General features: G+C 39.6%; 1 protein-coding gene across 3 annotated transcripts in view; it reads right to left on the reverse strand.

The window, feature by feature from the left end:
• Window positions 1–13,852, reverse strand: part of MEIS1 (Meis homeobox 1) — a 127,556-nt gene that overhangs the window by 47,879 nt on the left and 65,825 nt on the right. For all 3 annotated transcript variants that reach the window (XM_017676207.3, XM_073212280.1, XM_017676209.3), the window contains exon 8: window positions 8,543–8,688. In XM_017676207.3, the coding sequence (XP_017531696.1) occupies window positions 8,543–8,688 (146 nt within the window). The remainder of the gene's footprint in view (window positions 1–8,542; window positions 8,689–13,852) is intronic.

Consider the following 13,852-nt stretch of genomic DNA (forward strand, 5'->3'; position numbering starts at 1 on the left):
ATTTACATATTTCCACAAGGAGGAACAGTTAATGTTTACAATCAGAAATTCTAACAATGCATAAATGATTACAACTGCACAAAAATATCAGTAGCTGTAGTGATGCCTCTCTTTTACTGCGCAGATATGTCTGGAAAAAGAATGTGGACAGAAAATGACTTCCTGGACCCTTAGGTACCAATGACCATCAGACTGCATTACAAAGTTGTCTGCCAAAATCTCTGGCTCACAGTTCTATTTAAAAAAATACCAGTTAGCTGGCTCATGGAATGAGATTATCATCACACCTTTGAACTTCCACAATGCGATTTGATTTGCTGTGTACTTGAGAGGCAGCGTGGTGGAAAAAGCACATGGAAATTCAAGTCAGGAGATCTTGGTTCCAGCTCAGCCAGTTCCTAGTTTTGACCTTGAGAAAAATCATTAACTTTTCTAAACTTCATTTTTGTCATCCTGCCTGCCTTACAGTATTGTCTTAAGAATCCAGCGGGTGTGAAAATATTAGACAACGAAGCACCACAGAGAAAAACGAACTGTGATTTTATTTAGACTTCTGATGAATTTTTTTCTTCAGCTGTAACAGGACAGAATGACCCAATGTCCAAATAGCCCAGCAATTAATAGAACATTTTAAAACATAGTAGAAGTAACATGATGTAGGCCGGAGATAATTTCATTTCTTTTTTAAAATGAAATCAAGTCATTTTTGTGAAGTTTCTCTCCTAAGAAGTTTGGAAACTGGCTTTTCTTTAAATAATAGAGAGGAATTATTTCTAAACTTCTATAAATTGCATTAGAAAGTATCTTTACTCACTGATCTTTGTTAGAATGGGTGTTTCTGTTAATAGGCTATACTCTGGACCTCCAGTCATCCCCAGAACTTCTAGGACACTGCACTCTCAGAGGTCATCCATGTCTTGGGAGAGGACATGGGCTCTGGAGGGGTGCTAGCAGCAAAGTAAATGTGAAAACAGATTAAAAAAAACAACCAGAGAATATTAAGAACTAAAAAGCGAAGACACCTAAAAGGTTAAGTTCCCCCTTTTTTTCTGAAGAGATAAAACCAGAAGGACAATAAAACGCAAGTTAGTTGTCTAAGCCACACCAAAGGTCTCTATTTCAGAATATTTTCAATAATATAAAACCAAGTAATTTGCATCTCATTTAAATATCAACTAACTTATAACCTTATAACCTTAAGTTATTTGAGGTCTGTTTTTCCACATAGTATTCTATATACTATATATGTTCACAGAGCAATACATCCTGTATTAGGGCCCACATCTACAGGGTTATAATTTGCTGAGTGAAGACATTTTGCAATGGCAAGAAAAAAACAAGGACAAAAATGTCTTTCAAATAGTAGAAAAGTGCTTGGCACAACTTTCAGCTACCCTTTTGCTCTTGGGGGCTTTCCACTGAACCGCCAAGAAACAGGTCCCTTATTGGAGTTTCTTAGGGCCCTCTCCTGTTCCCGACACACTGGGGAAGCATCACATCCTCTGAAGGGAGTTGGCATTTCCAGACTCAGGACCCTGAATATGGGGGACAGGCAGCACTGAAACGCCCACACCCTTGTCAACAGCAGTTATTCTGTTGTGATTCAACGATGTCTGCTACCTCATGGCATTCAGTGCTCCACAGGTGACTCAGACCACGGCCAAGAGGGCTTCGTGACCAGAGCGGAAGGCCGTGGCCTCCACGGTCTGCTTATATCAGCAAAAACAGAAAAATCAGAGCTCTGAATGTAGCTATTTAAAGGATTAAAAGAAGTAAAATGGATCGGTTTTCCCCACTAGGATTGGTATAGACAGGCAAAAGTTCAGAGAGATTTGTCCTCCAGAAAAATTTCCACGTACATAGGAACATGCAGGCACACACGGTCCTACTTCCACACTCTTGTAAGAAAGGCTGAGATGTGGTGGGGATGCTTCCAGCTACGTCAAACGAAGTACCCTAAATTCTGTGACATACAGATTTACTTGTACTGGCAAAACCGACCAAACCCAACTGAACACTGGAACCCCTTCCACAACAAGACCATCTGATTTTCTCTGTCAAACCTTCTTATCTTAAAGCAAAGTACCTTCACTTGGAATCTTAAACATTAAGAAAGTAAAAAGCCAAGCTCCCACTATGTAAAATTCCTATGGGATGGGCTGAGTTATTTAAAAAATATACTCACATATATCTATGTGATGTTCCAAATTTAACCTGAAAGATAAATTGAGGAGGAGCAGTTGCATATTCATTGATCAAATTTCATATTTTATCTTCAAAAATGCATCATCACTAACAGGAATCAGAAGAAGACATGATTTTGATATATGCTTTCAGGTGTACATGACTGACTACTGTTCAAACAGCTATGTGCAGCACCATCAATTTAATAAACTGTGCTTATGTGGCCACTTTTGTTTTGAACCTAGTCTTTTATTTGATTAGCTCAATGAAGAGAATATCAGAAAACTAAACTACAGTGTATTTTAAACTTAGTCTTAGAAACAAAGGCAAAATTTCAGTATGATCTGATGAATAGATAGCCAGACTCCACAAAAGTCTAATATAGATAAAGCACCAATAATTGGTGAAATGAACAAACTACCTGAGAACAATCACACCCAAAAATAACAGAGAGCCCTAATCAGAGCTCATTTGCTTATGAGTCCTATGAATCTGGAAAAATGGGCAATTTTAAAGTTGGACTTTTGTTTTTACTTTTGATCGTTTCTCCCCTCATGCCTCCTCATCAGCCCACTGAGGTCAGAGGTGCATAACTATGATGGGGAAGAAAGGCTGGGGCAAGGGGAAGGAGGTGTGTGGAAGGCTGGGAGGGGGCTCTGGCAGGTCACTAATGGGCTCTGGGGCAACAACTTGGAGAACAGGCTGATGCTTCGCCTTTGATCTTCTAATTCACAATGATCATTAGTATTAACTCCAATTCTTCTGGGTGAAGAATTCCAGCTGTAGCCTTTTCAGTTTACCTGACCTAAGAAAATTCATCACCCATCCCATTAGGATTTCAATAACCAGCTAAGAAAAAGAAAAAGGCAGTTACCCCAGAATCTGGAAACCACCCGCTTCATTACTGAAACAGAGTTTGTATGACGTATGTCACAGAAGAACTGGGGCATTCCAATGTTACCCCCAAGTAATTAAATAATCTATTCCATTTCCCTTCTGAGACAGATGATTTCCAATTGTGTAAAAAATACTCAGGATCCTATCTAACCAAAGTTGAAATATGATATCTCCAAGTAGCAGAGACCTTTCAAACTTAAGATAGCAAGGATCTGTCATCCAAGCCTGGGTTAGTTTAGGCTAAGCCTAGCTCTGACCCTTCACCTCTGTAAAAGCCTATGGAAATGAATGACGCTGGCATATGTGGGAAAAAGCAATAACTGTAAAGATTTTCTTCTTATAGATTTAAGAAAGCTCATTTTTGATATGGCACATGAATGTCAGAAAGGAAAAAGAAATCTTCTCACTCCTTCATACCAGTTTTTGAACATCTTAATTTAAAGATGCATCTGCAGATAACACAAAGCGAAGAAGGAATCAAAATGCGCTGCCGTCTCAATCAGACAACTTCCTGGTCTCAGGCCCGTGAATGTGAAGAGAGGGCAGGACTAGTCTAAGGGAGGGCCTGTCCTTCTCAAGTGCTCCGTACTACCCTGATTCGACATTTCAGGCAGTTTGAGAATATAGTCTTCCTGTCTGCTACCATCTAAGGACTAATGGACCTGAAGAATGCTAGCTGGTTAGGCACCATAAGAATATTCACTGTAAAACTGGCAAAGTATAGAGGTAAAGTCAGAAATAGGAAGAGAAATGGGACAAAAGGAGCAAATTCCATCTATTACCTATCTACATGCCTTCCTAGAGGTCCTTCTCGCTGCCTTTTGACCTTTCACTCACCTTGATCAACAGAATGGGCTTTCTGGATACCAACTAGATGCTGTTTTCCATTGTAATAATAATTCCTAACGTTTAGAGAGCAATTCTTCCAAAATTGCAAGCAGAGATATGGCACTGAGATGTCTCCAACAAATCTTGTTACCAAAAGCAAAACCAATGAAACAACATCTGTCTCTTCTAGAGCATTCAATCCCCAATTCAATTCTATTTACTCTATCCTTAGAGCGGCGGACCCGCAGGGCACTTTTCATCTAATAGTGTTTCTATGGAAACGCCATTCTCAACCTGGAAGATTCTACAGCCCTTCACTTTGGCTTTATCAACATTGAGAAGGAAGTCTTATAAATCAGAAATCGAGACATTAATTTGGCGACAGACAAAAAAAAAAAAAAAAAATTTCCAAGCTGGAAGTTCACAAAGAGAAAGAAGTAAAGCAAAGAAAAAAACCAAGTAGTAAAATATGTGCCTGTAACTTAGAAACAAAAGTTTGTCTCTATAACACCCAATGGGATCAGCAAGATCAGTGAAAGTATGGGGAAACCAAGAGAATGTGAATGAAAATCAGTCCACCGTCAGGATCACCTCCCCTCCTGGTCAATGCCAAATGTGTGTCCCTTGCACGGATTCTTCACCCGAATCTGCAGGTACACTTTTTAATATCTTGCAATCATGATTCCTGGGACAGCTCCATGCCGGAAAACATGTAACTGCATATTTTAAATAAAACTATATTAACTGCTTTTCTATTTAGATTATATTTACAATATCATAGAGTATACCATAGAGTAGGAAAACAAAAAGAAAAAAGACTCAGTACCTAAACACTGTATTCATTCCTTCTCCTCACTTTCACTAGGCCCTTAGGCACATGTCTTTGTTAACACTATGTAGCAAAATAACCAGTAATATGCAAAACACATCCAGTTTAAACATTATGACATAGTAGGTTATATTTACAGTTGGAATAATGCCCGTAAGGAAAGAGAAACCTTGATGTGGTATATGCCCCTGAACTGATTGTGACTATGTAGTGGCTCATACACAAATATTAAGTGCTTTTTAATTGTTTGCAATAATTTGTCTTCAGGCAAATGCAAGCACTTCTATTAGTAAATGCTTTTATTTTCTTTCTAATTCTCCCTTATTATCTAAATCACATCAGTCATTCTTTTCAATTCCAGGGAATAATTTCTTTTAAGAGACCTTCTCTAGTTATCAAAACAGGCAAATGTTCAACTAAGTCTACGCTGAAAATTCACATAATCGAAACTTCCTTTTACCCCATAATCACCAAAGTTTAAAATCTGTTTCCTCCCTCTTTTATTGTTTTCATTTGACACAAGGATGTCCAGTTTAGCTCGCTAGAGACTGTAAGCCCAAGAATAAAGCTTTAGACCTCTCTCTGGAGTGGTAAAATGTGCTACTGATTAAATCTACCTGTGGATAATGACAGAATGGCACATTTTTCTCATGCAGCTGGGGTGCAAATCCAGAAAGGTTTTTTATTCAGAGCCTATTCTACTCCTCTAACACACAAATGCTTGAAAGCCCTTTCAAAAGCAGATTCTTTTTAACTGAATAAACCCAATGAAAAGATTGACCCATTTATCTGAAAAAGAAAAAAAAATAGCAATTTGCTTTCAAAAGGTGTGTGAGGTTTTACAATATGTCTTTTGGCATTTAAGAGATTAGTTTTTTTATTATTTGTAATACATATTCGTAATATGAATTGTTGCTATTGTTTTTCAATTGTTCCTTTACACCTAGAGGATAATTTTCAACTGTTCTTTTATACCTAGCAGGATTTCACAAAGGACTTTCTAGAAAAGTTGCATTACTCATATAGCAAGAGTGTGATCATTTAAAATTTGAACACAGTCTTCCAAATGAATTGTGCATCCCTGAAGACTTCTTAGAAACTTGAAACAAATATTAGAAACTTGCTAAAATATTAGTACTGAGATGTCAGTAGTTACTTATATTTGGACAAATAATAATAAAACCCTGTTTAAATGCTATAAGTTTTTTCCATAATACTGACTATTACCAGCTCCTGACTGTAAATATTACTTAAGCAGTCTCTTCATTTCTTCAAAAAGCATGAAACAAGGAGAAGGGTATTCATTGTAATTGGACATCTATTTGCTCTTGCAATAGAGAAGAGGGAAGAGCATCTTCCTTACCAGGAGAAAGGAAGAGGAAGAAAGTTTAAATATATCTCTTAACTTTGTGCTTTTTTAGATGACACGATGAAATCATTTGCTTTTTAGAGACCACTATCGTTATCAATATATCAATATATCATTGTCAATAGATACTGGTATGAGCATATGGTAGTGGACTGTGGGAGTGAGTGGAGATACCCAGTGGAAACCACGAGGCAGCTTCTTATGAGCATTCATAGAACGTCAGGATGATGTGGACAAGAGGGTTTCCCTTTCCAGGGTAGTGAGTGGTACAGGCCAGCATAAATCCCAAATCTGAAGGAAATCAGCCAGACCTCAAGAAATCAGGCAGTTCATGAATAATTTCTGTTACGACTTCCCCCCTTACAGTTGGACCACAAAAAGCACTGGAGCACAGGTAAAACCATGCTGGCCATTAAAAAGGTTTTTCTTTGTTTCTTGGTTTTTGTTTTTGTTTTAAATAAGATAATAAAGCTCTCTGCAAGGTTCTTCACAAGGGTACGACCTAGAAAACCAGGAAATCTTGTGGGTGAATAAAAGAATTTGCTTCTCTCTCTCCTGATTCTGTCTGAACCAATATTTGATTATATTTTATTCAGGGGCACCTCAGCTTCAAGTAAAGCCAAAGCTGCTTTTGCCGACTGAAATGGAGGCTAATGAAATCTACTCATCCTTTCTGTGAGTAGAGGAAATAGAAATAGTTTGGTTGTGACTTCAGGGTCGAAGTCCTGTCTTCTGCCTCATCCTCCAGACCAGGTTAGCTGGTCAGCTCTGGCGATCAAGCATCAGCACCTATGACCAATTGTCACTGTTTGTCACCTGCTGATTTGAAATGCCATCCTATTTATTTTTCATGCCATGCTCACTAGGCACTAGTCTCTGAAGTGGTTGATAACCCTCAGTGGTACAAGGCAGATCTCAGACCACCCACGTGTACATGCAACAAGTGTCAGGTGAGTGATGGTGCCTGAATCTAGGTAAGCCTAATATGAAGTTAATATCAGCTCAGTGATCCAAATCTTCAGCTAACAACCAGCATGAACCTGCCTCTAAAGCTGATTCCAAAACTGTCAGCTTAGGCTAGTTGCTGTTTGGAATCACGAGAGGAGGAAGAGAAGGGAGGGAATTTTTTAGTCATTCCTGCTGCTGTCAGTTTTTACTTTGTTCATGCATGCTGGAAAGTCTGGATTAATTGACACCCTCGAGTGTTACTGGGGGCACAGCCTCTATCCAGAAGAACAGAACCAGAGTGGCTTTCGACACTCCCTGTGTATCATCTTGTATCAGCACAAGTCAGAGGAACATGGCTTTGCATGTGGGCAAAGGCTGCAAGGGTCAATTGGCCTGGACGTGTTTATGACAGTGCAGAATTAATTTTGATACTTAAGAAAAATAAATGACTTTAGGAAAAGTAAAGTATGCTAAAAACAGGAACATAAAAGTTTTGCTCCTGTCATTTATATTAAGAAGCCAAGATTTTTAACATTCATTCATCTTAGCTTAGGCTACATGGCAGCCTGCCTAAATCCATCCTTTGTCCCTAATATTGAAAGTCCCCCTGGTCAATTTTGCTTTTTAAAATATTATTTTACCCATAAATTTCCATTTTGTCTTCTTCCTTAGATGCCATTAAGTCAGTATGCACTTGCAGAAATAGCCACCAAAATATTATGATTATAAATATTTTGAACATGAAATTCATTCAGAACAATAACCAAGCAAAACAAATCCCTCGGTGTCATAAAGCCCCAAATCTCCAGTTTCTCACATCTCCAGGATAATTCCTGCAGCGAAACAGCAATACCCACAAAGACAATATAAACTGTTACTCTGCTTGAAAAGTCACATGGGACTACACAGGAAGAGCTGACTCTATATTGCTGTTTTCCTTTACAGTTCTAAATCAGGGACAACTTTCACTGTGTAGCTCTGACTCAGAGGAATGGGTCACAATGGCAGCGAGTGCATTCAAGCCACTTGAAAGCAAATTATGTGAGCATCTTGCCATTGCAGCAAGATTTAAATTTTTTTGGATCACTTGCTAGAAGGGTCTGCTAAATCATTGGATGAAATTAAGTCCTTCTGTCTGGGGTTTGTCTTACTTCCTTCTTAGTGGAAACTGGCTCTAAGTACTAAGAACACGGATAAAAGCAACATCATTAACATACACACTTAAAATTACAAGTGCACAAGAACTCCTAAACCTTGTAACTTACGAATGTTAACAAAACTGCAGCAGCGAACTTTAAATAAAACTGCTCATTGGGGGTCTGTATCTAGGAAACAAGTGCTAATGCTTTTGTCAAAACTGTGGGAACACAAGAGATTTATGAAATATTCTAAATCTAGAGGGATCATTCTTCCCCCACTTTTTGTTTCTATCAAAACTGGTTCATTGTCCATATTTAGTTTATATATGTCATTTAGAATCCACTTACTGTTAGATGCTGGAACAGCCACGCCCTCATGATATTTGTGGCTACTTTGGGAAAGATGCCACGCTTTTTGTGACGCTTTTTGTCCTTATCTGGATCATCATCGTCACCTGTGCTGGGGGAAGCTACACTGTTGTCCAAGCCATCACCTGCAAACATAGTGAATCAAATTTTGACTGATGCTACCTTGACATGCTTCATTCAAATAGAATGCCTTTGGATATAAACAAAACCGAAAGAGCAATATAAATGATTAATCGTTTATTTGGTACTTTTTTTTTTTCCAGACAAAAAGAAAGAACAAGCCCTATACTGAAAAGTAGTCAGGTCTAAGGAACTTCTCCCAAAGAATGGTGGGAAAGGTCATAGGGAATGGAGGGAAATAGCCAATCTCTATGGTAGCTTTGTTCACGGTGATTATTCAGATGTGTGTAGCTGAGACACACCTTAAGTGTCACTCCTACTGGGGAGTTAAATGTGGTGGCAGCCGCTAGCAGAGGTGTTATCCCTGCCTAAGTAGTGAGATCCCACACACAGTTAGTTACTGATGTCAACTTGGGAGAAGATGCATTTAAGATATCGGCTATTTCCACAAATGATTTAGCTTAAGACTCAAGTAGGCCATGAAATGCAGCCAATCCATCATATAAGCAGTTTGACACAGGAATGCTTCAAACAGAATATAATTTTTCTTGTCATGGAAAGAGAACATCAAATTTAGGAAGGGAAAAACTCCTGAAATAGCTTTCAATTAGAAAAGTTACTATTTAAGTCAAATAAAGTGATGTTAGATTAGTCGTCAGTCAGAATTGCATTACCCTAAATAATCCAGGCAGCTCCTAAAGTTTCTTCTAGGCTTAAATTTTCCTCACTAGAAAGTCACCTGCTTATACATGGCTGTATATTGGATCCTGTTTTTCCATTGATTTTTGTGATAACATTTAAGTTGTTTCTTGTAGAAAATATTTTGTCTCTGTGACACAACAAAGTAGAAAATGTAATATTCCTTTTACAATGCCATATTTAATTTAAAAAAAAAGAAAGAAAACTCAGCTCATATAATCATGCTGTCCAAAGTCATAAGATACAGATGATAAGTACGCACTTGGTGTTTGGGCACAAAAGTCAAAAGGGAAAACAACCATGGACTAAACTCCCCACACTAAAAAACAGCTTAGCTTCTGTCAAACATGCTTCTCCAACCTGGTACCCCTGTTCTCGGCAGAAACTGCTGGCTTTTAGCAAAGGACAGGTTGATCTGGGCCCAGACAGAAGAGCCACAACAGCAAGGCTTAGAAGTGAGGTCACCGGTACCCCCAGCGCACGCACGTGCACTGGCTCTCTCACTAGAGAGCAGCCCACAGGGCCCAGAGAAACAGGCACTTTGGTGAGACATTTCCTTGTGATAACTGTACCTTACAACTAGTCTCAGATTCCTTTACGTTGCTTCAAGGATTTTTGCATTCCTTATTGGTGTTACATAAAAACCCTACATACAAAAAAACCCTCTCTTTTGATTTCAGTTATTTGAGTCTAATCTCTAGTAGCTATGTTGCATTCATTTATTGTTCTTCACAGCTCCCTCAGGCGACATCCCCCACCCCCAAAAAGTGACCCCCAAATTGCCTTGACTTGTACTGAGGTAGAGTTTAAAACCTTTGTTGATTAAGGAAGAGACTAATTTCAACCTTTCTGCTAAGAGTACAGCGTATGCCACAAAACTTTTGCAGAGCTTAAACTTTCTGAGTCTAATTTTTAATTTCAAATTCATAATTGTATTTAAAATCCATATATTTTGTTAAAGTTCCCCAGAATCATGGCTGTGTTCTCAGTGGAAAAGATCATAAAGACCCACAATTCCAAAGCCCTCATTGTATCAATGAAGAAAGGGCTTGTGATCCTGTTGGGTGACTTGCCCAAGGTCACACAGCCCAGGAGGGGGGCCATGGGTCTGGCTGGACCAGACGCCCACATTCTTACTAGAGTGCTCTTTGCAACCACCAAACTCTTTATTTGCATAACCAAGTGGTTTATAAGGAGTCCCCTTGGATTTGCCTAATAAATTCCTTGAAAGTCCAGTATTTAAAGAGGCTTTTTATTCAGAGAAGCAATTCACCATATAAAATAACAATTCATTAAAGAAACATGAGAAAAGAAAACAACTCAAGAGCATTTAAAATTTCAATGGGCTAATCCACTTTCAATATGCAAAAGGTAACCAAGGAAAAGAAACCTATTACTCGATCATTGATTAAAAATGGAAAGCTTCTCACCTAATGACAGTTTTTCACCACCTCGCCATGATTGTTTTCCACCTTAAAAAAAAGATAGCCTTTCTATCCATCTCAAAACCCCTTCAGATTAATTTAGCAGGCAATGCCTAGTGCCTGCCTCGAAGAGAATTCATTGATAATTTATGGAAATATCTACTGTAATCCAGTGGAGATGACTTTTTTTCCAGCTTTGTGCATCAATAGATAATCAAGGCCTTAAAGCAGGCTCGCTTCCCATTACCTCAGGCAAAAGAATTCCTGAAAGCGTGCCTCGAGGGCACCTGAATTATATACTCCATTAGGAGAGGAAGGCTTTCTGCATTCCATGTGTAACAGTCACCAGAACCTTTTCCTGTTTATTTCTGCTATATGAAAGCAGAAGCATTAGGAACAGAATTTTTTAAGTGAAGACTTATGTAGATACAATGGAGAAACCTTTCAAGCAGGAGCCAGATCACCCCCTTCAGTCCCTGGCAGTGACCTCTCCCGAATAAAAGGTTCCTATTACATCATTAGCTCAAGCCAAAAACAGCCTTGGCTTAATGCACAGTTTGTTCTTCCTACTGTTTTTAGGCAAATACAGCTACTTTACTCCCATCTGGGAGGGAAATTACACTGCTGGGTTGTAATCTAAGACAAGATTTTCATTGGAAGCAAATGCTTTCAATCCAGTGTAAATACTGGTGCATGTTCAGAAAAGCCTAAAACAATAAACCCTGCTCCTTCTCGACACAAGTTAGAGAAATGGAGACGATGGGGAAGGAGAAGAGCATAATACAACAGGCTATTCTAAAAGCAAACACTTTCATAGATTTTAATAAATTGTTTAACCTCTTCCACTTTTTTAAATTGAAAATTGATGTGGAGACATCTAAATGGCCAATTGTACCTTTAGCGTTGCCATTCACTCTGAAATTTGATACAGTCACCTCTATGTGGTCTCTGGAGGATTTATTTCCTTTTTTTATTTTTAAGATCACTAAACAAACTTGGAGAACCGCCGGCTGACCACATGGCAGCAGGCAGCAGCTCTGAACCACATTTGTAAAATGTCAGCAGTGACTTCATTTCTAGAGCTGACTTCTCCTACCGCCAAATGAAGGCAAACTGAAAAGGTGGAAATAATCATAAAAATGATGCTAGTCCATAAACAAGCTTACAGCCTCATTAGGATAGCAGTAGGCTCCAGTGGGTGATTTATGCTCGTTTTGCTGATGCTATGAGGAAATGCCATAGGGCGACTTTAGCCAATTGCTAATGGTTTCTGACAGCTTCTTAGCAACTAGTGCAAGCAACGTTGTGGCGTTTGCTAGTGACAGAAACTGAAAATGTCATATTATCTGCCCATGTGTCATGAAGTCCGTGTGGCAATTAACTAGCAGGCCAGTGACTGAGGGGCCAGAGGCTCCTGAACATGGCCTTTGGCTATGCAGAGGCAGCCAACGGGCGCTGAGCACACACTGCCTGCACACAAGCAACATTCTGATGCCGAAATACGCTTCCTTGCGATTTGCCCAGCTCTGATGAGACCAGGCCACTCAAATCCCTTTTTACCCCTCACGCAAGTGAAACTCTGGGCTCCTCTCTCTCTAGGCACTGGCTCTGGTATTACCGGAAGACTCTGCGGCAATCTGCTTTGATATGATTATCCGAATGGCTCCTTAATTGGCAATACCTGGTTCTGTGCTTTGGGGACACTGGATTCAAAGGTGCTAGTTCTTGTCCTGCTCTCTCACAAATTAGTCTAAAAGGATTTAAGATCCCTGAAGCAGACTCACTGCCTGTCAGAGTGCTAGGAACAGAGGAACTCTGCACGGCAACAAGACACTATTTAAAAAACACCAGGCTTCTAACAAGCAGGGGGAGAGAATCTTGGCAACACTTTTCAGTTTCCGAGCTATCAAAACCATGCACTATATGTCAAACTGTCAAACCTTTCAGCGTGGGCCATTTGCCCTTTCAAATAATATTTAAGAATTGTTTTTACAAAATTTTATAGGCCATGGTCTAGTGAAAGAGGCCAACCAACAAAGAAAGGAATTTGTACTACAATTCGTCTATGGACAATTTCTTGTGAGACCTGGTCTGTCCCTGCGGAGCAAGGCAGGTGACCTGTGGCAGCTCCCAGGCTGTCGGAGAGCTCAGATTTCAAACACGCTCAACTCAAACATCCCGAGTCGCCTATTTAAGCATGCCCGGGCATTTAGACTGTGCTATCTCGTGCCTTTCAAGGCAGGATAAAGCGGCATTTATCGTATTCAGGCCATTCAATGGGTCAGACTGACCGAGGCAGCAGGGGCTCCTCTCTGGCAGGTCAAAGTCCTGCTCCCATTTTCTCTCCCTCCTAACTCCCTTTCTCTACCCAGCCATTCCCAAAAACCTATTCCAAGCGAGGCAAAAACAAAACCCAAAAAAGTGCCAAAGGTTTTTATCACCTCTGATGGGAATGTCCCCTGTCAGTGGGCCAGCAGGTAAAAACCACATGGGTTGTCTGGCAGAGGGTTCTTTATGTCACAGAGGCAAAACTCCCAATTAGGGAGGCAAACTTTCAGCTGGTGGGGCAAACGACTGTGTCAGGCTGTGGACCCTCTTGTTTGGCTGGAAACCAAGCTGGAAGCCACCCCAGCTTCACAACCATTTCACATACAATTTTATATTGAGACGTCACAGTTTCAAGCCATGTTCTCCCCTTAACCTTTATTTTTCTCCTCTACCAGTCATTAGAGTGTTTGTCCCAAAAATGTACCTACCAAAAATCAAGACCATTTATAATCATATCTTTCAGTACTGAGTAAATTCCATAGCATCTTGAAAATTATCTAAATGGCCAATTCAGAAGCACTCTTACAATTACATAGCTCATGTTGTAAAGTGACAAAATTTTCATCCAGTCTTAAGGGTTTCTTTTTCTCTCTTGTTTTCTCACATAGTACATCTACATGAGACAATATGGTACCTCCCCACTTAAACAGTGTGTAGAACATTCCTGCCTTCCTAGTGGCTACAGTGCAAACATCCCATCAGTGTGCAGAGGTTGGGT

This window comes from Manis javanica, chromosome 1, assembly GCF_040802235.1.
Source record: "Manis javanica isolate MJ-LG chromosome 1, MJ_LKY, whole genome shotgun sequence".
Taxonomy (NCBI): domain Eukaryota; kingdom Metazoa; phylum Chordata; class Mammalia; order Pholidota; family Manidae; genus Manis; species Manis javanica.